Here is a 25,251-nt window from a genome sequence, read left to right as displayed (position 1 = left end):
GTCCATAGACCCACCCTGTCCAATGGGTGTAGGACCATAGACCCACCCTGTCCAATGGGTGTAGGTCCATAGACCCACCCTGTCCAATGGGTGTAGGACCATAGACCCACCCTGTCCAATGGGTGTAGGTCCATAGACCCACCCTGTCCAATGGGTGTAGGACCATAGACCCACCCTGTCCAATGGGTGTAGGACCATAGACCCATACTGTCCAATGAGTATGCTCAGATTACAGAAATGATCCTCGCAATGTCTACAGGACGTTCTAGAACCTAGTGTTCATGGAAACTATACACTTTACACCCTGATCCTAGTTGCATATCACTTCCAGATATTGTATCATTACTAGAATATACAACCTGACGTTGTAGCAGCATGTCATATATGAAACGGCATACACGTGTCACGCATGTTAATTTCCTACACAGCCTTGTGCTGAGGATGACTGGCTTGCTTGCTAGTCGGCCAGTTGTCTAATCTGGCCAGACATGTAGCACATATGCGATACTGGGCCGCCGTACGGCGATGGAAGGAGCTGATTGTCAGATCAAAGCCCACAGCCGGAGAGGTTTCCTCCTGCCCGTTGACGGGATCGCAATGACATCATCCCGTTTGGCTTAACGGGTCACGGCGGGCAACACAGCGGCTCATTAAACCACAGAGCGCGATCCCGCTTGACCGGAAACGCTTTTCTAATAACTCACGGCCTGCTCACAATCCCGGGGTGATAAGTCGGCACGGAAGAGGGGAATTCTGCGGTCTAACAAAGGAGGAGGGCAGAGGGTCTTCCGCTTTCACTGTGCGAAGCCGCACACCTGGGCCATGAGGTCAGTCATGTCGCAATCGTTAATCACCAAGGGCTGCGGTCTGCTATGACAAACAGTGACCAGACCTGCCAACCAATGAGCGCATGACATCTTTCTCATGCTCTGGGAATTGTGAGGGTGGCATGTACCTTTTGGTAAAATCACTCCTATCCCTCCAAGTCTATCAAAGCATTATACATACATGTCAATGTATGTATGTGCATTAATATATAATAGTGCAGTTTATATAAAACAGAAAAGCTTGACCTGGAGTAAACAGTTGGTTGTTACAGTATTGTAGTCTGGACAGTGTGATAGTGATAGATAGATACCTTTACCACGTCAACAGGGTCTGACACCTTGGCTTTAAGGTCCACACAGGAGCTTCGAGTCCCCCAGTGCACAAGCTGGCGACCCACACGGCCTTCACGTGGTAAGGGGGCGGAGGAGGGGATTACGGTGGTAGGGATAAGGGAGCTGGAGGCTGAGGTGCCCAACTGCATTCCCGTCTAATTGCTGTCAGATGGACGGGCCGGACAGATCTCACCGCCGCCGCTCGCGCGCCGGGCCTTTCAAGTACCGCTGAAGGCAAATCAATGGCAGCCTCTTTCCCAAGATGCAATCAAGGAATTAGCCTGCCTGTTTCATTAAGGCGTTTGCCAGAGAGTCATGCACAGCCGACGGCTTGTGGGGAAGGCTCTCAGGTGATTGGCAGGCAGCTGGACCTATGGGTGGTCATTAGCCACACACCAGAGAGGACAACTGATCCGTCTTTACCTACCGAAGAGGGGAGAAAAAGGATAATACCTAAAGGCATTTCTGGAACTTTCTCCCTCCACCTTGGGTTTCCCCAGAATTCTCGCCAAACCCTGAGAACCACGGGCTGCTTGCAAAGCGAGACACCTTGGCAGGGCCTTGTGCAAACTTCACGCCTGGTTGGGAAGGAGACCACGGTGGAGGAAAGCCAGGTAAAGACACAGTATACTGCGGTCCAGGATACGAGGGATGCCGCCGAACAAATGAGCCAGATTTTTTATACCAAATGGGCACCCTTTCTACCCACTTAGGGTCCATTGTACACTAACTGGTCAAACTGGTTTAAACTCTTCATCATGGAAAAAAAGAAAAAAATTCTGCACGTGGAAAAAAAACAAGTAAATCACATACCTGCAGTCTCCAGAACCTCACCATTGCCAAGACTCAAAATGCAACATGCATATTAGAATAACGCCAAAAAGCATGTCAGAACATGACTCCGCACACTGCAGCTTCACACCTGAGTTGCGTGGCTTGGGGTATGAACACCCACAAGCAACATCAACAAGGAGGATAACCTTCACAACAGATTTAAAACAAAACAAAACAAAAAACATAAAGTCAACTGGCCCCTCCTACATTATTTTGGGATCATTTCTCACCAGGTGAATGTCAGGTTCAATCCCAGTGACATTTAACTCACAAGTAACCGCATACAAGTGAGAGAAGGAAGTAAGAGTGTGCGAGGAAAACAGACAAGTGGATTCATGACCATGGCCAGACTTAGGGCGTATTATCGCGGGCTTGTTATGTGAAGACCCGGAGCGGGAAAGCAGGAAGTCCAAGCGGTGGAAGACCAACAAAAAATGCTGAAACTCTCAATAATCTCGACAGTAAAGCCTGAAGATCCAGACAGAAGATGGGGCATTGTGGGAAAGTGCTGTCTCTGTGATTGATTAGGATTAAGTCAACTTGAGGGCACCTCAGTAATAACAACAACCACAAAATAAACAAACAACAATAACAATAATATAATAATAAGCGGTCATTACTGCTCACAGTAAAAATAAGCTTAATGATTATTCAAAAATACCCTAAAAAATCCCCAAAAAATCGAGCGCTCGGCAAAAAAACCTCAGGCAATCAAATAAACATGCAAAGGAAAGTATACTTATGGCACACATTAATGTCTAATCCGCTGAATCCTACGGAGAATTTTTAAATACCATTCTTAGGAGGTGTGATTTTGTTTTGGACAGGAAACGTTATGTAAATTGTATAGCATTGAGTTTGTTACTGTGCTATTTATCTATAGTTCATTAATAAAGTTCCTTTAAAGAAGCTTTTTTTTCCACCACACGGACACATGCAATGAAATTATAAAGGAGACTTACATCTTACGGCCAAGTCTGAACAAAACAAAACATGCAAAGTCAGGTAAACTGGCAAACCTTCCACTGAACGCCCCCCAGACATTGTAATATAATGACATTCATACCTAATTATTCGAATAGAGCGCCACCTTCCCTTTAGTATTTCAAGTGTATGTGCTGCACACGTTCGCTTTGCCATTAACGCTGCTTATTGCCGCGTTTACAAACTGTGCTAAAAGGTCTTTTCTAACTTTTTAAAGCACATTAATCAGTCGCACGTCTGTGATCTACCCCGCTACCTTATTCTGACCACCGAACACATGCACGTCCCCAGAAGGGCAATTTTAAAGTGCATCGATCTTTTAAAATAAGTTTCTAACCAACGTACGGAGCCGTGAACTACCTCGGTGCGAAGCTGCGCTGTGCCTCTCGCCCTTTCAGCAGCGCAGAAGCGGCTCCATGCCTGGCTGAGGCACCCGGTCGGCGACTGAGCGGCAGCCGGAGAGCGCCTGCAGAAGGAGCTCCGCCAGCTGTGACATCACGGCTCTCCATAGTAACGGAAACCCCACCTAAGCCCAGCGTACCTGCTAAGCGCGCAGACCTACCCCTGTCCCATACCCCTAAGATATACCACCTTCAGTATGGAGACGTAACATAATACAGGAAACACTTCAAATATAGGTTCGTGCACGTGGGGTGTATTACATAAAGAATAAGGGTGGGATGAAAATTATTATTACTATTTTTAGTAGTAGTATCGTAGTATTATATGTAAGCGTAAAGGTTTTTTTTTACGTCAAACTTTAAAGAATGTTGAAACGCAGGATCTTTTTCTATGTGTACAGTAAGACATCTTGCTATTTATCTTTCCTATTATTAAACGCACCACTGCAGGAGGCCTATTGAAGATAAATTGCTGTTAAATGGGAGTACAAAGAGGAGGAACCGGATGAAAACATCTGTGATTAGTCACAGATGGGGTTACGGAGAGCGGAGGACTCTGGAGTGATAGACGGACACGAAAACATCTGTAGGTCGAATTTAGAGACAGATTCGGTGGATCTGCAATTGTTTAGATGTTGCAGGCAAATTTATGCAGAGAGCAAACTCCAAGCAAACGAGCTTCATGTTTGTCTGCTTTCCACTAGACTGATGTTTCAGGCACATTAATGTAGGCAGAATCTAAAAAAAGCGAAGCGTTACTGTTGTATAAGGAAATCAGATTAAAAGACAGAGACCCTGAGATCACTGCTGCAGAGACTGTGGGGCAGATACAGCAGGAATGTGGCTGTCGTCTCCCCATCTCCCTTCGGCTCGGAGTAACTGTACACCGCGTGCATATTTGCCGTTACTCAGCGGTGCGAAATGAAAGGTTTAGCTGTGAACTCAGTCCACCTTAATCCGCGGGGATGCAATCAGAGCCTCGCTCATTCCTGAGGTTTCGCGGGTCACATTGTCCCTCCCCAGGGCAGCCAGTCAATACGGAGACGCCCTGTTGCCGGGTGACACGTCTCGACCGTAACAAGGAAGTTCGTTAAGTTTGAACCTTTCAGTCGCTCGCGCCGGCAACTCCCGAGCCCCTCAGACGAACACATCTGACGTGAAATTCCTGTTACTTCTGTCACAGTGGGGGAGGTGTCACGTGAAGTGACCTTTGGGGGTCCACACAATACCTCTGACCTTCACGATGACGACGCACACTATGGGTCTGGTACTGGTGGGGGCACAGATGGGCAAATTTGGCTAGACGACTGCAGGTTCCTGGGAGAAGATACCCTCCATGTGTACCAGCCAGATGGAGATCAGACAAGCTTTGGTGGGGTTTAGGCGCCGTCGCGTTCGTACAGATGGGGCGTCGATGTGTTCTGTCATACAGGACATGAGTTGCTCCAGCAAGCCCGCGGCAGATGCAGAGCACTGAATCAGTCGGCAATTTCTTAACGTTCCAGAAACGTTACTCAGGGTTAGCTTACCGGACGTTTAGATGACAGAAGTGCTTAAGCTTAGTGAAAGGCATCTCCTCAAACCAAACCCACCCCATACAGGTTCTAATAAAGTTCACACACTTTCTACACCAGAAGCACAATGCAGCACGTACAGATCATCTGGAAACTATTATGGTGTGGAAACCAACACCACGTTGACAGGGGGCCAGGTAAACCTACCCATTCCTGGAATCGCTCCCGACGTGCCATGGCGACGTGGTGGTCGAGACGACAGTCACCATGACAACCAGGTAAAGGGGCGGGGCCTACCTGGTCCTGATGGCCCATGATGGTGGAGGCGTGGTGGGGGTATTTCTGCTTCAGGTGCTCCAGGAAGGCCTCTCGCTTACGCTCCATGTAGGGGGCCTGGGGGCCACGCCCGCCTAGCGTGTGTCTCCTGCAGGGGATGCTGTGGGGGGGCCTGGCATCCACGCAGCTGCCCCCATTTGCGAAGCCCCGTTTCCTGCTTGGGGGGGCGCTCTGCTCTAGAGAGGCTGTCCTCAGATTACCTTCTGGAATAGAAAACAAAGGCCATGATCACTCCTCCCCTCCTACAGTCGCCCCCGTCGTACCACCACTAATTTTTGTCATAATAACACTTATTGCATGACTTTATAAAATCGGGCGGCAGGGGTTGAACGACCGATTTGCCCCAGACCCCCCAGAGTTATTCTTGTCTCCTCTAACTACCCTAAGAGTCTCCTCCGCCACATTATACTCTGCACCACTGTTTATTCATTTCCTTCCAAAGCCATAATTAACTGACACGCCATAACGCCACAGCAGCAGACCGTCTCCCGGGGCGTGCTTGCGGCCCGGGACAGGAACGGATCTGCCTCGACACCGTGGACCGGAGCCTGTGGCACCGAACCAATAAAGCCCAAAAAAAAGAGAGAGAGAGAGAGAAAAAGGCAAGCTAAACACCCCAGGGTACGGGGCAATGAAATTACAGATCGCGAATGTCACGGCAGGAGAATTAACTTCAATGAAAACTTTCTCCCTCAGGGAGGGTAACGTGCGGCTTCAAAGATCAAGAAAAAACGAAAGTGGGCTTGTATGAACTACAGCTGTCCTGTCCGATTACATCTCCAGCGCGTTTAGGAGAGCAAAGGAACGTCTAGGAAAGGGACTAAATATTAAAACTACATCTTCATTTGAAACAAAAGAGATCCGAATGAAATCATGCACCCAGATAGAATGCTAGGGATTAATTATAGTATTAAGCGGTAAGAATGCTGAGGGATTTAAAGTATATTTTTCAGGCAAGGGCGATGGCTGCTGTTTCACACCCCCAGGGCTGAGGGTAGGACGCACACCCCCGGCTCCACGGTTGCATTTCTGTGACTCTTCTTCCACAGACCAAAAACCATTTAAAACATTATTTTGTGTCATTATCTCTCAAGCTGTATTTAGTAAACAACCTGCTTCCTTTGACTCCCTTTGGAACGACCAGAAACTCCTACTTTATAAAGAGTGACACAGTCAAAATGAGGCCAGGAGAGACGGACAGAACAGAACTAGGAGTTATTTATTATTATTTATTTTCCAACATCTCCCACAGGAAAAAAAAAAACATTTAGGAAACGCAGCTGTTGTATCCATCATGACTGCTAGCATTTTGGCTAAACGGTCAACAGCATCACGTTTACGCGGACGCTGGAGTGCCTCTTTGCTGACGTAACCTGGAAACTAGCACTGCGTTTAAAGAGGAAATCATTCTTTCCCATCCCATGACACCTCTGCTCGGTTTCATTTTAGTGTGTCTTTGGGATGTCGTTAAGCTGAAGTCAGTACACACCCAGCAAAATCCTGCAAAGAAATTAGCGAAACAGTCTAGAAGGATTTCCTACCCAATTATAAGCCTTGTTAATGGGTTTTTATTGTTTTACTGTTTTTTTACTGCTATACTTGTGGAGATATCTCTGAGTGACGGCAAGACGTGCAAGAATATCCATCCATCCATCCACTTTCTCTAACTGCTTGTCCCATTCAGGGTCGCAGTGGGTCTGGAGCCCATCCCCGAGGCTACGGGCACAAGGCAGGGAACAACCAAGGAAGGGGCCCAAACCCATTGCAGACGTGCAAGAACAGTAGCCAAGTAATCATCAAATGAACCAGTTAATGTATAAAAATGAATACAAGCTCTTTAAGGTTGTCATGGCAATGCCTTTTACATTGTATCATTGACTGATGACCATATTATATTTATGGTGGATGTGTGTGTTGGCCATCCAAGGCTTCAGAATGTCACACTGGTTGGACGTGGCGACTTAACAGGGTCAGCCAGGTTCTGCCCCGAAGACAAACTGTGGGCGGAGTCTGTCAGAAGCCGCCGCGGCAAGACGGCGGGAAGACTGCGAGGAGCTCCAGCGTGTTCTCACACGCAGACCAATCAGATAAAGGCAGGCCTCTGGGGTGCGTTGCCGTGGAAACACAAGATGGGGCAGCGGAAGGGCGACACAAGTTTAATTAGGTAGACACCCCAGCGTGGTGGATTCCCATCCCAGGCTGGGGGGTGCTGTTGTACCTTTGAACAAAGTTTTTATAGGATGAGCAGGTTTAATTTCTGTACCTGGCGCTAAGCTGCACTATGACTATCGGTATGACGATGTCTGTGAAAACTGAGACGCCCAAGAACAAGCAGACAAAATTATACATGGCAGCACACTCCTTGATAAATGACTGCCCAGTAGGGATATAAACATGTTTCTCACAGACCATAAGCACCGTTTAACATGTTTGGAGACGTTAAACTATGAGACGGGATCCCCGAGAGGTTGAGTCGACCGAACCGGATCCACCAGAGGGAGCCGTGAGTTACGGCCGCCGTTGTTCAGCGCCCGGAGCAGTGAGGACCGGCTTCCCGGGATTCTCGCGGCTAACGTCTCCCAGGAGCGACTCGTCTCCTGCTAAAACCGGCCGGGCTGCACGTGTTTGCTTAGGCAGGAATGTGCCTGCTTCTGCCTAATACGCGACCAGCAGAACAAAACAGACATTGTAGGTCATAAAAAAGCAGCATACCTCCTGATTCTGAAAGCCAAAATATTAGCGATTTTAGGAGGTGAGACATTTTTTAATTTCCTGGATTTCAGACATGCCCAAACAGTCAAACGAGTGTTAAGATTCAATCTAACAGTATGTAGCCTACTATAAAATATAATTATATGGAGATAATAATTTATAATCTCTGAATCATATATAATAAATCCGCCCATCCGTCATCTTACCGCTTATTCCGGTCAGGATCAGATACGTATTACAATAAGTAGTTAACATTTATTTTCACTACTCTGGAGTCCTAGTTCTTGACCGTCATGTGCTACCAGGCATAATATCAAAAGTCTAATGTTAAATTATTTGTAAATGATAAAAAAATCACTATTCTGATTATTAATAAATTGTGACCAATTATCAAATTATCAAATAATTGAATAAGACAATGACTTCTGAAAGAAATCAGAAAGAGTGAAGCATACATTGGATTTACTTTGTCTTTGGGTCCAAAGGGTGAGTAATTCTCTGACTTTATTTTCACCTGGTCATTTTGGTCACGGCTGTGCTGCGCTGGATGATACATCACTAGTTCTTTGGAAATTAATTCATTAGGAATTTATTGGAAATAAACATCCAGCTCAGCCGAGCAGGCGGGGGGGGGGGGGGGGGGGGTTGGGGGCGGGGGAGCTGGGCAGCAGCCAATGACAAGCATGCAGAACGCATCACCTGACTCGAAACAACCGTTACGTTCGCCATTAAGTGAGCAGTAAGACAGCTTGACACAACCTTTGGCTGCCGCTCGCTGGTTCCACCTCAGCCAAAGAAATATGACCCTTCCCGGAACTCCCAGCTGGTGCAACCTCTGTCTTTTCTTTTCCTGCTGTCTGTAACACGCTGTACCTTCTTTGGAAAGCATCAGTAAGTGCATATATCAATGACACCCTGACACGCTAAAACAGCAACAATGCCCCTCACTTCACCCCCCCACCCTATTCCCAGCGGCCCTGGTGTCTGACTTCCTGTAGAAGGGAGGAGCAGGAAAGCCGCCCCCCCCCCCCGACACGCTCGGCCAGCGCTGACCAGCTTCGCTTCCCTCCCCCACTGGATGGATCACCTCCCCCACCTGGGTTCTGAAGCGCAGCGTCCCGGTGAGGTGGCCCACTGTCCCAGCCCATTTTGCAGGTCCTGACGGCCGGTTCCCATGGCGACCGAGGTGCACGGGAACATTACCAGTATTATGTGCACGATGAGCTAAATCACGTGCACCTACTGGTGTGGAAACATGCGACAATAAGATCCCTGGGAGTCCATCTGAAGCTTGTAAATGCGATCTGGACGAAGCTGACCAGAGCGAAGCAGTCGACATGAACGAGGGCAAAAGTGAGGACAAAAGAGGGAATTGGCAAATGGGCTTATTTTCGTGGAGTTCAGGTACCTGCTTCTGGAAACTATGTGCGCATATTTCCATGTGTGTGCCGCAGCCTCTTGCGAAGACAACAAGGAAAAATATGATGAGCTGTCATCATAAAGAGGAAATTCAGCGGAAGACTTTCCTAGAATCCAGTTCCAGTTTTTCTGCTCCCAAAAGTGGCTCCCACCCCCCCTTCCAGTTACCGCCCACCCCCACCTCAGAGCCACTTGTGTCGTTTGTAGGAGGCTTATGTAAGAACCATGAATGTGCCTCGCTATCAAGCAGTCTACTGCGACTACTGACTATTAGCTGGGTGGCAAAGACCACCTGCTGAAAGCAGACCCCTGACTGAGAATCGAACTCCTGTCATTCTGTCCACACCTCTCAAACTCCTTGACGAGAATAATTATCGGTACCTAGCTATGTATACAGCCCCCCCTCTCCCGGGACACCAAAAAAGGTTCCAGGCTTCATCGCGGTAGGTGGTGACAGAGGGGACAATGAGCTCTGTGTGCAGCTGTTTCGTGGTCCCGGGCACATCGGCGACCTCATCCCAACAGTCCTAGACCAGGGCTGTCTGCAACGCCCCCCCCCACCGCAGAGCTGCCACAGCATAGTGCTTCTCAAAATATTGCCCCCGAAAGATTGCCTTTCACCCATCCCACAACGTTGCCTCCCTCTAACACAGTCATGTCAGCTTGTGTTCGGTCATTTGGAGCGACCCCTTTTTAAAGACGGTCACCACGACGGAGAAGAGGCACAGAAGGTCATAAGAAGGGAACTTTAGGCTCAACATGACCGTAAACACAGGGAACATGAGCCACAGGTACGTGTTGGGGCAGCTTCAGGACGTTAGATCCAGAGAAACACCTGACTGAACCAAGACGACAGGCCGCTAGCCGACATTAGCTATGCTAACATCCTGGAAGATATCAGGCCAAGCACTGTGGAACCTTGCATGTAATGAAAGTACATCCAGTGTAACTGGGGCTTCATAAACAGTGTCTCCCTTCATGTGAGCACAGAGCCTTAACTCTCATGTCTATGTTAAGCATCTGCACCCTCCCTGACATGTCATGGCCCGTCCTCTGCTCCTGCAAGCTGGGATCAATCTCCCGGCCAACCGACAAACCCTGGTAAGCGATGGACACAAATGGGGCAGAAAGGAAACCGATCCCTCGCTTCATCCCCGACACGTACTTAAGTGGGGGAGAGAATGTAAGTGACAGGAAAATCGTCACGCCCAGTCAAAACAATCCCCTGACTGGCCCCAATCAGGGCTGCAAGAAACACGGAGAAAAACAATATACTAAGTTTGTATTCCTGGACGAGACTGGGGGGGTGGAGGTAGTGATTGACATTCGGAAAATGAGAGAATGAAAAACGTACATCAAAGATACATCATAATCTTTGAAAAGAGACACGGTTTTTTTGAATGCGTTCAGCAGACCAATATCCAGGAAACCAAAGTCAAATGTGGGCCGTACTATCTCTGAAACACCTAGAAATGATCATTATATTATAACCCCCGTTAAAGGTAACACATTGATGGTTCCTTGGAAGGACTGATTAGTTTACTTTGAATCCGCCACATTCAAACCTGCCCTTGTCTGATCTTGTTCCTCCTAGTAGCTCAGCAATGTTATTCCCTCTCTTGTGCTGCTTTGCCTCGCGATAATAAAATTGCTTGTTTTTCAGCGAGATCCCCTTCGCCCTTAATACCCTATGCACGTCAGCACACATTTCTAGACACTGAACATGAAAACTTAAACTGTGAAGAAATGACTGTAATGGCTGTTGACCCCCAGCTGCACACTTCCAGGACCATGAGTCCAGAGGTGGACAGTTCAGGTCCAGAAAGAAAAAAATCCAGACCAGGATTTTGTTTCAACCAATCAGTTCAGTATTATGTAACTGTGACTCTTTGTTCTCAGCTGGTTGGTTGAAACAAAATCTTGGTCTGGATTTGTACTTTTTGGATCTGAAATGTCTGCCTCTGCATGAATCCCACCCCTAGCCCCCTGTGGATGTCCTCACCTTCCTTCTGCCTAATTTCCACCAAACTAAGTGTGAGTCTGCCCTGTAACGGACCAGTGTCCCATCTAGTATGTACCCTGCCCTTTGACGGACCAGTGTCCCATCCAGTATGTACCCTGCCCTTTGACGGACCAGTGCCCCTTCCAGTATGTACCCTGCCCTTTGACGGACCAGTGTCCCATCCAGTATGTACCCTGCCCTTTGACGGACCAGTGTCCCATCAAGTATGTACCCTGCCCCGTGACGGACCAGTGTCCCATCCAGTATGTACCCTGCCCCGTGACGGACCAGTGTCCCATCCAGTATGTACCCTGCCCCTTGACGGACCAGTGTCCCATCCAGTATGTACCCTGCCCCGTGACGGGCCAGTGTCCCATCCAGTATGTACCCTGCCCCGTGACGGGCCAGTGTCCCATCCAGTATGTACCCTGTCCCGTGACGGACCAGTGTCCCATCCAGTATGTACCCTGCCCCGTGACGGACCAGTGTCCCATCCAGTATGTACCCTGCCCCTTGACGGACCAGTGTCCCATCCAGTATGTACCCTGTCCCGTGACGGACCAGTGTCCCATCCAGTATGTACCCTGCCCCTTGACGGACCAGTGTCCCATCCAGTATGTACCCTGCCCCGTGACGGGCCAGTGTCCCATCCAGTATGTACCCTGCCCCGTGACGGACCAGTGTCCCATCCAGTATGTACCCTGCCCCGTGACGGGCCAGTGTCCCATCCAGTATGTACCCTGCCCCGTGACGGACCAGTGTCCCATCCAGTATGTACCCTGCCCCGTGACGGGCCAGTGTCCCATCCAGTATGTACCCTGTCCCGTGACGGACCAGTGTCCCATCCAGTATGTACCCTGCCCCGTGACGGACCAGTGTCCCATCCAGTATGTACCCTGCCCCTTGACGGACCAGTGTCCCATCCAGTATGTACCCTGTCCTGTGACGGACCAGTGTCCCATCCAGTATGTACCCTGCCCCTTGACGGACCAGTGTCCCATCCAGTATGTACCCTGTCCTGTGACGGACCAGTGTCCCATCCAGTATGTACCCTGCCCCATGCTTCCTGGTGTACTCCACATTCGTTGTGACCCTGCTTAAGATGACTAGTTACGGAAAATGTGGAACATTTAAATGTCCAAACAGCATTTGTTGGCAGAGATAGAAAGATCCTTATGTTCGCCAGTGAACTCATTTCTCACATTCTCATCTAACTTTTCTGCACCCATTTCAACTGTAAAAGTCATCAGACATATCTGATGTATTTAATAGATGCTAAAGGATTCCATCCATTATTCTATCCATTAATTAAAATTAATCCTCTAAGTGTTTTCCAGGCTTCTTAAATTTGGCGGAGGTGGATTTGGGTGTGGGTGCTGTATAGGCCTACTTGTTCGGAGAAAAGCACTCGTGTGGTAAAGCAAAAAAAAACATCTTGTGCCAGGAAGAGGCTAGTCTTACTAGCATAAAAAATAATAAAAGCTTTGTGTCTAGGCTTCGCGCCATCTACATGCAATAATCATGCCTTAAGCCTTCGGCGCAAATAAGAATGCGGACAGACGCAGGTAACTAAGCCTTGAAAAAGCGCCGCCTCATTTTCCATGTTTTAGTGCCATCTAGCGGCCAGAAAATACAAACAAACCCCGCCGCGCAATCACCGGGGCTACATTAGTACAGTTCTACCAAACACTTGTTCATGTTGGGGTCGGGTCAAGGGCATATAGGTTTGGTTTCAACATAGCTAGGGACCAAATCAGCCCTGAACCCCCCCCCCCCCTGTCCCCGTAAACACACACGGTAGGTATGCTACATGTCTCTACGATCCATGTCCAAATCGACTCCCTTGGGTTGGGTCCATAGGAATCGCTGCACTTCACTATCAATTTAAAATAGTGATAGTGGATTAACAATAATCAGAATATTACTGAAAACAATCTGAATTACGTGTTAAATAAAGTCTCCTTGCAAAAAGTTTCTCAAAAGTACAGGGTAAATATGTTGTTTGCGGTGGTGCAACGCACCCCCCACTCACACACACACCCCCACCCTCGTTCTGAGAAACTCCCATTTGGTGAGCACATCCAATAGCTGCGCATCTGGGAGCCTGCTACGGACATCCAGGGGGGAGAAGATATTTAACCGAACATTAAGGACAATATAAATGTCATCTTAAGACACATGCTAGCAATCATAACTCCCTTAGCGTTTTCATCTGCTGCTTGACGTGTAGAGAGGCAGGAATGCGCGGCTGACCGCAATTTCTCGGTGCTAGAAAAGCGTTAAAACAGACTGTCTGCATTCTCTTAACCAGAATACAATACGGTCCCACATATTAGCTATATATGATATAACCAATGCATTTATGAACACGTAAAAAGAACCCTGAAATTTGACCACAACTCAAACACACACAAACATGAAAGCGTGGTGTCATTCATGCGCGGAAAATATCCGGCAAACGTGAAAATTCTGGTTCCCACGTAGCTGAGAGGACATCTACAGTTTATAATGTTTCCTGAAGAGCCTCTTTCTGAAAATAAAGAGCCTGTTTTATTACTGTTTATCTTTTAAACTGCCAGTGTTTTTTCCCCCAATCTGGCTTTTGTTTAGTCTATCAGGAGTAAGCAAAGTGGTCAGTATGCGGGTCCCGCTATCATCCAAGCTCCCGCGCTCCGCTGATTCATACGCGCATGTTTATATAGCACAAGCAGCGGCCTGGTAGCACAGTAAGGGAAAACTATCAGAAGGATTGCGAGGCTGCAGGGAGGAGCTTCAAACAGATCCAAGGTCCAGCAGTTAGGTTATTTATAAGCAGAGGAGGTATGGTGCCCTGAACTATAGGCAGCTTGAAACTGCTGGACACTTTGAAAAAGTGGAACGAAATATTATAGTTATTGCAGTTAACGGGACTTACATTTGATACCAAATGCTAGTACACTCACGGAACCCCTCATGATTTCACTCAAGTGTTCCCGCATTTATAGCGCTGGCAGAGTGACAGATTGGTATTGTGGTCTACGGTGATGGATGTTGTTAAGGTTATTGATGTAAACACAGGCCAGTTGGTGAGAAGAAGATCTATTTGTCATGTCAGCGGAGTCTTTGGGAAATAAGACGTGCAACGCTGCAGAGGTGTTCCTGGTCATGGCTTCTGCCTTATCATCTATCAAATGTTTAAAAGAAATATTGGCGCGTCCCTGCAGAGTTACCGTTCAGTTTTCTCTGCACGGTTATTATACCGGGGGCACTTCAGCACTTTATTACCCTACCATTCGAGCCCTTTGTTTACTTAAGGCCATCTCTCCAGTACGGTCCGCTGTTTAAACTACTAAGGACCTAAATTAACAACCCCTGCAGTGTATTTTGGCAACGTAAACATTTGTCAGTACGTAACTTATAAATAGAAAAAAAAAACGTTTAAAAATTAAACAGAAATTGACAGCATGCTTAAATAGCAGGTTCATATATAGGCCTAACGAAATCACAGTAAATTGTTTATCTTTGTGGGTTTGACGTGTGGAAATGGTGACTTTGTACACCAGAACCAAATTTGTTCTCATTAAACGTTAGTTATTAGACGCTATTTTCATCGTATATAATAATTTCAAATAGCCTAGGCCCTACATTTTTAATCAGAAACCCCATCACAGAGTATTTCTTTAATCCCTAATTGAATTGCTGGATTCTGACAGGGAGCTTCAGTTACGACATACAGCGACAATTAGCGATACTATTTAATAAAAAATTTAAATGCTTCCCGGGGAGCGGATCGATATCCCATGCGCGCGCAAAGGGGGCGTAAAGGAATTTATCAGGCACGTGTGACTTTGCAGGCTGATAAAACATAAAGTCACTGTGTAAGTGTAAATCAGACCGTATCCCTGCATCAAAATAAGAAACGATACATTGTAAGGTATGCACGTCCTCTTGTCTGTGGGAAAAAGGGAATCAGCTTAGTTATGATGATTTGAGAGGATCATTAAATAAAATTACTGCGTAAAATTGGCCAATTGGTAGTTTATGGTCTCCCCGCAATGCATCATAGCAGAGTTTAAGTTCCTTTAACGTTTTTCATGCATAGGCTACTGAGACAGAAAGGTAAAAGTTAAATTGGTTTCATTATAAAAAAAAGTTTGACTGAAAACTTTCCTGAGACGGGTTTCGAAGTCATAGCGCTACCAGATGCGAAGATAGGCCTCTGGGCCAAATTCGGCAGTATAACCAGAGCCGAGTGTTTCCACTGCATTTAAAACGCACAGCATATGCAGAACTGCACAGTTTGTGGAGCAGTACATAAACTTAAAAGTTGCATTATTTAATCTTCAGCTTTTTCCCCAACAATAAAGCATTTGGAAAAGGTCATTAAACGTCCACGCGGTTTCTGACAATTTCCATAAATGGAGAAAGAAGGAGACTTTCCAGAGACACAACCCACTAATATGGTGCTACTTACATATTAGCGTGCCAACCCATTAAAATCTCAGATTCCCAGAGAGCGGTCCACGGTTAATATCCAACGAGGCTAAGTCATACCAAAGGGTGGGTTCGTGGATGGAATGTGATGCAAGGAAGGACAGTAAAGAGCTGCACTTTTACAATCCATCCATTTTCTATACCTATCGCAAAAAAGATAAAATAAGAAATATATTTTAAAAATCGCTGCCAAATGTTCCACACCAAATGTTCTAGGTGTTGAGCTACCAGGATATATGACTCGCCGCCTTAGATAAGGCATCCATTTGTCCGAAATCACGTCACTAAAAGTCACTACTTTCAAATTGAAATGAGTTGTCTTGAAAAACATTTTAAAAAGATGCGGCACGCAAACGTATATAATTTTTGAAAACGCATTCCCACAAACTACTACGTTTACTATTACTATTTAATACATTGTTTAAAAATATAATTATCTTTTTGTACAAGATTCTTCATATCTTAATCCTACATAAACCTCCAGCTTTGTGCTTGTGGCCATAATGTTATAAACCGCGCGAGTCAGACAGCCGGATGAGATAGACACAGAATCCACCGAACTATTAAAGTATAAGTCCATGGGGATATTTTCGTGTAACACACAAATGCTGGATTGTAGGCAGTCAGGATGTTTATCTTTACGCTCAGTAAGAAGCTGAAGCCGAGCCGCTTCAGCGTCCACGTTAACCCACCTGCTGAGCTGATGTTCCTTTCAAACGCCTTAAGTCATTTAAAAACCTGCTTCCCTAAAATCATATTAAAACGGCGCACGGCTTCGCGAATTTAAATCTAGCCCTTATAAAAGCATTGCGCCAGACTGCTGGTAAACACATGCTAGTTTACTTAGATAACAGAACCGTGAATGCATGAGATCGATCATTCACTACTGCTGCAGCTTATCGTGTTACTCAGTTAAAGAGCCCTTCTACCTTTTAGTAACATGTCTCAATTTGTCCCCAGAAATCCTAGCAGGAAAGTTTAAAAAACAATACTCTATATACGTGCAACCATTTATAATTCTAGGGGGAAAAAAAGTTCAAAATGAGATCATAGCGAGTGAAGAAAGTTCACGATTTAATTTGTATTATAAATGGCAGCTGGCGCACTGTTAAGTCAAACTTCCTGCATGCTTAATTTGTTTACCTTAAATCAAGGTGCTTTAAGCGCTTATCATCCGATACCGCAGAATCATTCATGCGTCAAGCTTAAACTGGAAAATCTGACCCCAGGTCGGCAGCAGAGGAATGCCGCGCACGGTTATTTATTTAAACAGGGGGGTTCAGTAGGTATTTGCGGAGATACTCACGCGGCCAGGTCCAGTCTGCTCTGTGTGTGCGCGCGCTTGCCTCTGACTGCTAGCTCTGCAGAAGCCTTTGCAGATTCCTATTCAGTTTGGGGGGGACGTTTGCAGAGTGGCTACATTTCCAAGGCTATGTGTTTACACAAGGCGAGCCCCCCCCCCCCCTCCCCACAACCACCACCATTCTGGATCAGCCTGCTTTCAACCCTAATAACTACTAAGTAGCATGCATGTGCACTTCTGAAAGAATGTTGCTCATCGTCTGAGGACCCAATGCTGCCGTCTTTGGCGGTGGGCTACTCACTCAAGGGCAGAAGATAAGAAAAGAACCAAACAAGTCCTTGTTGGCTTTAAGAAAACATATGGAGGCTGCCCCTCCGCACCCCGCCCCCAGCAGACTCCTGCTGAGACAGTCCAGAGGCCTGTGGACGTGCTGGTGCTGCCATGTGACACAGCTCACACTCATCGGCAATGTGAGAGGGGCTGAGGTGGATCCCGTCCCTCACCCTCAAAGCATGGGGAGAAAGGCTCATGATCCCCTCATCCTCAAAGTATGGGGAGAAAGGCTCATGATCCCCTCATCCTCAAAGTATGGGGAGAAAGGCTCATGATCCCCTCATCCTCAAAGTATGGGGAGAAAGGCTCATGATCCCCTCATCCTCAAACCATGATGAGAATGGTTCATGATCCCCTCACCCTCAAAGCATGGAGAGAAAGGCTCATGATCCCCTCACCCTCAAAGTATGGGGAGAAAGGCTCATGATCCCCATATCCTCAAAGTATGGCGAGAAAGGCTCATGATCCCCTCATCCTCAAACCATGATGAGAAAGGCTCATGATCCCCTCACCCTCAAAGCATGGGGAGGCTCATGATCCCCTCACCCTCAAAGCATGGGGAGAAAGGCTCATGATCCCCTCATCCTCAAAGTATGGGGAGAAAGGCTCATGATCCCCTCATCCCCAAACCATGATGAGAAAGGCTCATGATCCCCTCACCCTCAAAGCATGGAGAGAAAGGCTCATGATCCCCTCACCCTCAAAGCATGGTGAGAAAGGCTCATGATCCCCTCAGCCTCAAAGCATGGAGAGAAAGGCTCATGATCCCCTCAGCCTCAAAGCATGGAGAGAAAGGCTCATGATCCCCTCACCCTCAAAGTATGACGAGAAAGGCTCATGATCCCCTCACCCTCAAAGCATGGGGAGAAAGGCTCATGATCCCCTCACCCTCAAAGCATGGTGAGATAGGCTCATGATCCTCTCACCTGCTGTCTTCTGAACCTCAGGAGCAGGGATTCTGCTGGTGTCCCTGTTGGTGACCTCTCACTCAGTCTTTGGGGACCCCTGGAATACTGTGGTAAAGAACTGCGATTTAGCTGGTTCCCAGTAATACTGGCCCTTGTATGAGCAATGCCAGCGCCAAATATGCCAGTGCAGAGGGACCAATGCTGTTATGGTGATTAAAGATGACGATGCGGCTCTTTGGGTTAGCAGTCTGTGATCAGCAGGTTGTTGGTTCAAATCCCCGGCTGGCAGAGTGATGTCACCATTGAGCCCTTGAGCAAGGCCCTTAACCCCAACTGCTCCAGGGAGTGTCTGACCTGCTCCTTTAAATGCTTTGGATAAAAGCTTCTGCTAAATGAATAAAGTTAATATATGAGTGTATAGATTGTGTTTGTTACAGGCTGTACAGCAGATCCACAATGGATAATAACAACCGTCTACACTAGGGAGAGCGAAGCCTGTCATGTGATGTCATTATCGATACTGTTCAGATGCTGACCGTGTAAAATTTACCTGGAAAAGACCGGCAGCCTCAGTAAAGCCAGTTTCCTCGCTACACTGTATTGGCACTGAGCTTCATGCTGTATATATCTCCAAAACACCTCAGAAGACCTGCGAGCCAAAGTCCACTATGACCTCAGATTAGTGCTCCTACATTAGAACATAAGCCACCATTAATTACACCTTTTCCCTTTTCATACATTTAGGTCTGGTTTTAGGCTGTTTCACCTTTTCTATAATCCAAAATAACACATAAATACACCAGCTGCACCCCAGCATGGTACCTTAAAGACATTCGCTGCAGAATTCACCTGAATAACTTAAAGTAATAATGTAGCCTCAATCTTTGGCGGCAATTGAAAATTCCGACCCTCTGCAAACCTATGCTGTCTTTAAAGCCGACTTGCGTTTCCATGACGATAAACACCAGAGGTTTCCGGCCCAAAGGCTGACAAGCCGAACACTGATTGCTGAATGCCATCAGGGTCTAGTAAACTCTGTACGATACTGGGGTTTTAATTCGCCTGAATTACTCTCTAAGCAGCCCATTTGATCTCCACACTTTTCTGGAAAAAAAAGAACTGCAGTAGGTCAATATGATTCTGGGACACAGTGGAACACTTTTTCTCCGGATCGTTGACAGCGGAAAAGCCGACGCGCTAGAAAGTTCCTCTGGAAATTTGACTCTAATCTCACACCAGAAGCGAGCACCTTTCCCCCTGGGAAGGACACATTACCTACAGCATGCATAGCCCCAGGGAGAAATTCTGTCGACTACCTGACATCTCACACTGAGAATCGGCTCCCTCGACAATCCTCACCAAGCACCTCGCAGTTTACAGAGAACTCCTTGACGCAAAAACAGCTGAGGCAGCCGGGCTGTGACAGCCACAGATGCTGAAGGAATTCTGGATGGTTTTTTTAAATTATTATTTTTAGTTAAAGCCAACCCTTCTTCCCCACTTTCGACAGATGTGTTGTGTTGACGCTTCGTATGAATTTCTCATTCATACCCTACACTCTTTCATTAGAAGTAATACCTCCTCACTCTACCATCATCCCAATACTCTAAGAGATTTCTGCCGGAAATCTTTTGAATTGATTAATAAGTATCTGGCGACACAGTGGCTGGCCTATCAGGAAGCCCAAGCCGCAGGGCAGCCCTCTCATTGGAGGAATCACTGTAGCCCGAGCAGCCGAGGGCCCTGTCACATGTCTGCTCGACTTGGGCCTTCAGAGAAACCACTGAGCTTGAGGAAATGCCACAGAGCCATACTCAGCGATTTCACTCGGCAGACAGTGAAGCAGAACAGGCCCAGACTGGGGAAGGGATTGTGAACTTCTCTTCAAGACTTCATCTTGCAGCAGGGATGTGGGGGAGGGGGAGGGGGGGGGGAGCCGCCATGGTGAAACGTCCTGTGGTGGTTGGCAGGGAGATTCACTGAACAAAAAGCAGTAGAAATGCAGCTTTAAAAGTCACTCTGCTTTTCAGGAACCAAAGTCCTTCTCACAAAGACAACAACAGCTGTTCCAGCCTTTGCTTGTTTGGCAAACATTCCACCCATCCACAGCCCTTCTGAGGAAAAATCTCCCTTCTGTTTGGTCTTTGCTGCCACAAACCATCACGGCTGACGTGAAGAGCTCCGCGCCCAGCGTTCGGCTAGGCTCAAAGGTGTTCAATAAAGGAAACTTTGTCTTTGAGGAGATGGTGAATGCGAGTGAACTTCAATGGATCCGCCGTGCAAACATTTCACCTTCTAAAGGACGTGTGATGTGACTCCTTCAGCTGCCCGAGATAAAGGTGTCCGACAGACGTGTCGTCTGTGGTCGGGCCCACTCAGGTCTACCGTCACCCTGTGATGTGGTCACGCCGTATCGTCCCTGGTTCAGTCCAGAAGCTCACAGATATCAAAGCACTATACTGAGGTAGGCGCCAAAGCAAAACTGTTCCCGTGAAATAACTGACCGCCTCAGTTCAGAAACTTGCCAAAAACCACAGAGGTAGCAAATGAAATAACTCACAATAAATCGTCCATGATAGCAGAACCACCATCAATTCTGATTCAGGGGAAAAAGGCAAGCATGTAAACAGAACACAGTCGGAAAAATAGCTTTCCGGTCCTGAAAAGCAGAAAAGACATTCATGAGAGGTGATCACTCCTGATCGATGAAAGATCTCTCTCAGGTGGGAAGGACCGGGATCCTAACAGTGCTGTGCGTTTGCTAGTGTATGAAGAAATCAAAGCACGCCCTGTCTCAGAGGTATCGGGGGGAGGGGGAATTGCGGGGGATTTAAAAAAAAAAAAAACACTGGAAGAAGGAGCTATACTTTGGAAACAAAGCTGCCAGACGCCACTGATGCTAGATAATCCTTGGGGGGGGGGGGAGGTTTATCTCAGATGAACCCTGAGATTAAAAACATAAGGCCACTTAATCAGAAGTTTCATTCGCTTCCCATTTCAGTTCGCTCTCCAGGAAACACAATCCCGACTCGCTCGCATTTTCCAGGTGGACCCGGTGTCACAGATTAAAAGGGGGAAAAGAGAGAGAGAGAGAGAGAGAGAGAGAGAAGAGATTAACGAATAACGAGTGTTTAAACACCTCGTGTGTCCCGTGGCCAATGAAAAGCGGCAGGAAGCCCGCAAACAGAGCAGATAAATGGTGTCATTGTGTGGGGCGATAGCGTTATCTAATCCTGGAATGCCATGATGGGGCTGAGTGAAGACAAAGGCGAGGGCGGAAGCCGGGAGCCCTGGGGGCAGCAGAGGCAGCCACACGGCGTTTGTTTACCTGAGCTCTCAGGTGCGCTGCGTCCTGCGCAGACATCTGACATAACACTCCAGAGACAATATCCAGATGCTTATCGTGGAGGGCATTGGAGGGGAACCAGGGGAGATTAATCGAACACAGATGCATCACCCGGATTAACCCTTTCAGGGCCCCTTTGCCCCTCGCTCTCCATCACCCGCCCGTTGTCCACTCTGCAGGAATTAGGTAACAGGCTGCTTGTAGTATCTGGCGCATTCCCCAGTAAGTTAAGGTTAACCCTAACAATCACACTGTCTGTTGTTTTACCATTGAGCTAACAATTGAAGAAAAAGTACTAGGGGTGATTACCTAGCTGTGAAGGGTATGAAAATCTGCAGCTGTAAGTTAAAAAAAAAAACACTTACCAAAAAATGATACCTGACCATCTAATTATCCCGCAGTAAGTTAACAAATAGTGTGTTAAAAATGCAAAGCTTGTGAGTTTGAATCGCAGGGAACACTAATGAATTGTAATCCTTCCCACTACTATATGTTGCCGATGATGGGATGGATGATGTTAATATCTGCCATTAGTGATGGATTTTCTGTCAAAAATTCAGACAGAGAATATAAATGCAACAATCTTAATATCTTATTGTGAAGCCTGTTTAATTTTGCGATCACCGTTAAACCTAGAGTTGCATGGTCCTTGGAACTGTCACTCTTCCGTAGCAGTGCATTACATCCCAGGAAGCAGAGGGGCACAAAGCAAGAAACGGCCTGGATGGGGTGCCAGTCCATCACAGGGCACAGCCACTACGGGCCAGTCGGAGACACTGATCCACCCAAACCATCGCAGGAAACGCCGTCAACTACGAGAAGATGAACATTTAAAATCCAGACACACTGCTGGAGAATCAAACCTATGAGACATAATACCCAGACGCTTTTGAAATTACTTCTGTAAACGTTTCTCAGCTTGCTTGTCTTGTAGCTGCAGGTTCCACGAATGTTGACGTTGATGTTTTTAGCCACTCAGAAACAAAGTGTCCCTCCCAAGTTACTTCAATAAAATATCCACCAGTCTCCTTCTTCAAATGACATTCTGCCAGCTCAAACTGGTCCCCTAAGCACTGGGTGATTGGCAGGTATATCACGCCTGTCCTATGTCCTGCCATTTGTTCAGTAGTTATAGTTGACATGTATGACTGTTGTCCTCCATCATGTCGCTGCATGACGCCGTTGGACTGGAAAGGAACGAGGTCGCCAATTGATGTTTACCACCATCTGTTTAAGCGAACTGAACCACGGAGGTCAGGAAATCACAAAACAGCCAGGAAAGACTGCATTACGCCGATGGCGAGTTTTAAATGTAAAAATGCGTAACAATCGATTTGCTGCCTCAGATAATCCCCGCCCTGCGGCCCCAGGTGATCGGAATGTGATGATGCCGGTGATGTGGGGGGCCGGCAAAGCCCAGTGCTGAAAGACCCGTCACCGCTGCCCTAATCCTCGGCCCCCAGAAAGGGGTGGGGGCGCACAGGGGAACAATGGCTCACAAGCTGACGCAGGCTTTGACCAGGAACGCCACAAATAGCCAGGGCATGAAGCAGGAAGTGAGTATGCGCTCGACTGCTTGTTTAGCCAGCGGAAAGCAAAGCCCATTTATTGACTCAGTCAGAAAGTTTTAACTTCAGTTAAGCCACAAGATGGCTGTAGTATTATAGATACATTATCTACTACCTCTAATGTGTCTCGTTTGTCTGTATATATAAATGTTTATCTGAAAAGATGACATTTCTGGTTATTACATATTATTACTATTGCCCTTATTGCCTTGCATTTATGGCCATTGTAGTCTAAAGACACACAAGAATGTTATTTTACCAAAACTTGAGACAGCTGACCTATTCGTTAATTAAACTGGTAAATTTGTGGCAATGGCTGAAGCCGGCACATGAACCATGAATCCAGGGTCGAGGGATTCAATTCGAGCCCGCAAGCTGCTGGAGCGTTCAGGCGGCCTTACCTGTAGGGGGCGCCATCTCGCGCTTGCTGAGCGGTACGTCCACCGCGGGCCGCTCCCCTAGGCTCAGCGCCCTCGGACGCTTGCTGAAGCCGCCCCCTGCGGCCGAGCGAAGCTTGGATGCCGACCCTGCCGACGACGGTCTCAGCAGACGAGAAGGTGGGAAAGCGCGGCGAGCCGAGGACTGCATGCTGGCGTCTGAAGCTCCCTGGACCTCGGTGGTTCTGGGGTCTTTGGGCCGCAGGAGGAGGAGGGGATGGGAATGGGGGTTAAGATAACCCTGCTTCACCAGCACTCATCTCATGGTCCCCACAACCCAGGTGCTGCTGTGTCAAAAGCACCAGCTGACCTTAACACTGACGCTTCTCTTTCCTCTCAGCTCAGTCAGCCTTCTCCTCGGTCTCCCTCTCTCTCTCTCCCGTTCTGCCACCCTTTTTCGCAGCCTCTCCCTCCTGCTTCACTATTTTCTCCCCCCACAGCTTTTAAAATCTGCCCCCCTCGCTGATTGGCTGGCTTTTCAGCGCCCAACCGCGGTGCCGGTGGATGGAGCGAGTGACGCGCCGAGGCATGCCGACAGTCCCCCAGAACAGCCCGCCCTCCCAGGTACAGCCGCCGCCGGCCGGCCGGCCGCCGAGGGAGGTGAGCGCTACCTCTCTGAAGCCCGACGTGTCTCAACAGGCTGTCTTCCTTCTTCCTTGTCTCAGTGCTTTACACGCCCTACGGCAAATTCTCAATTTTTACACTCTTAAACAATTCCTGCATCATTCTGCTGTAAGACAAACGCACTTTGCAGATTGTAGGTCTGTATGTGAAATGGCAAGTATTTATATAAATTGTAAGCAGTTAAAATTCCTTTGGATAAAAGCGACTTACAGTAAAATAGTAACAAACTACTATTTGCTGTATTCAAAAACCGATGCTGAAAAGACAGACTGTTACCCGGAAGAATAATAACGATTCCTAGTGATATAAGTATATTTTAATTCAACATCTCACAAAATATAGCTACACAAGACACGTTCTTGCGCATCCAGAAACTTCTGTGAATGTTAAAAGCTGCATGGTATAAATTTCGCCACTTCCATGTAATTGCCTGCAGAATTCCTCATACATCTGGAAAATTTACGGATATCAGACAGCACGTACCTTCATAAGAAAGACGCTGCACGCTGTTCACGTCCAGATCCGCTGGATTTTGTATTCAAAGCGCAATTATACAGGTTCGACGTGATTTCGAGAATTTTCCAGGATATTTTCAACAGTAACGTTTAGTATTTTAAATTACCTTTTTTAATTATTAAAAAGATTATGTAAACGTAAAAAGAAAAGAAAAAAAATACGAACATACCAAAACAGTTAAAGCAGAATTTAGATTCCGATTACATTTGTAAAGATGACGAAGACCTTAAGACTGGCTCTTTTTGACGCTTAAATTAATATACGCTTATATGTAATACATAGTAATGCACTACATAGGCTAAATAAACAAACGATTATTAGTAATAATAAAGTCACACACTACATTTGGGTTGTTTACTTTTGAAGAACAAAGTGTTCCTG

General features: G+C 47.1%; 1 protein-coding gene across 10 annotated transcripts in view; it reads right to left on the bottom strand.

Moving 5' to 3' along the window:
• The window catches only part of kiaa1217 (KIAA1217 ortholog), a 52,945-nt gene extending 28,769 nt beyond the window's left edge, over positions 1 to 24,176 (bottom strand). For 5 of the 10 annotated variants that reach the window (XM_072710834.1, XM_023804786.2, XM_023804783.2 and 2 more), the window contains exons 1-2: positions 23,695 to 24,166; positions 5,191 to 5,432 (exon numbers count right to left, since the gene is read on the bottom strand). In XM_072710834.1, coding sequence (XP_072566935.1) covers positions 5,191 to 5,432; positions 23,695 to 23,881 — 429 coding nt within the window. In that variant the 5' untranslated portion in view covers positions 23,882 to 24,166. Of the gene's footprint in view, positions 1 to 3,338; positions 3,509 to 5,100; positions 5,146 to 5,190; positions 5,433 to 17,141; positions 17,213 to 23,694 lie in introns of those variants that run through there. The other 5 variants (XM_023804782.2, XM_023804790.2, XM_023804787.2 and 2 more) reach the window with 5 other exon arrangements.
• Positions 24,177 to 25,251: the final 1,075 nt, after the last annotated feature.

The sequence above is a fragment of the Paramormyrops kingsleyae genome, chromosome 4 (assembly GCF_048594095.1).
Source record: "Paramormyrops kingsleyae isolate MSU_618 chromosome 4, PKINGS_0.4, whole genome shotgun sequence".
Classification (NCBI taxonomy): domain Eukaryota; kingdom Metazoa; phylum Chordata; class Actinopteri; order Osteoglossiformes; family Mormyridae; genus Paramormyrops; species Paramormyrops kingsleyae.
The sequence above is the reverse complement of the archived record's forward strand: the minus strand, read 5'-3'. Positions and strand labels throughout refer to the sequence as shown.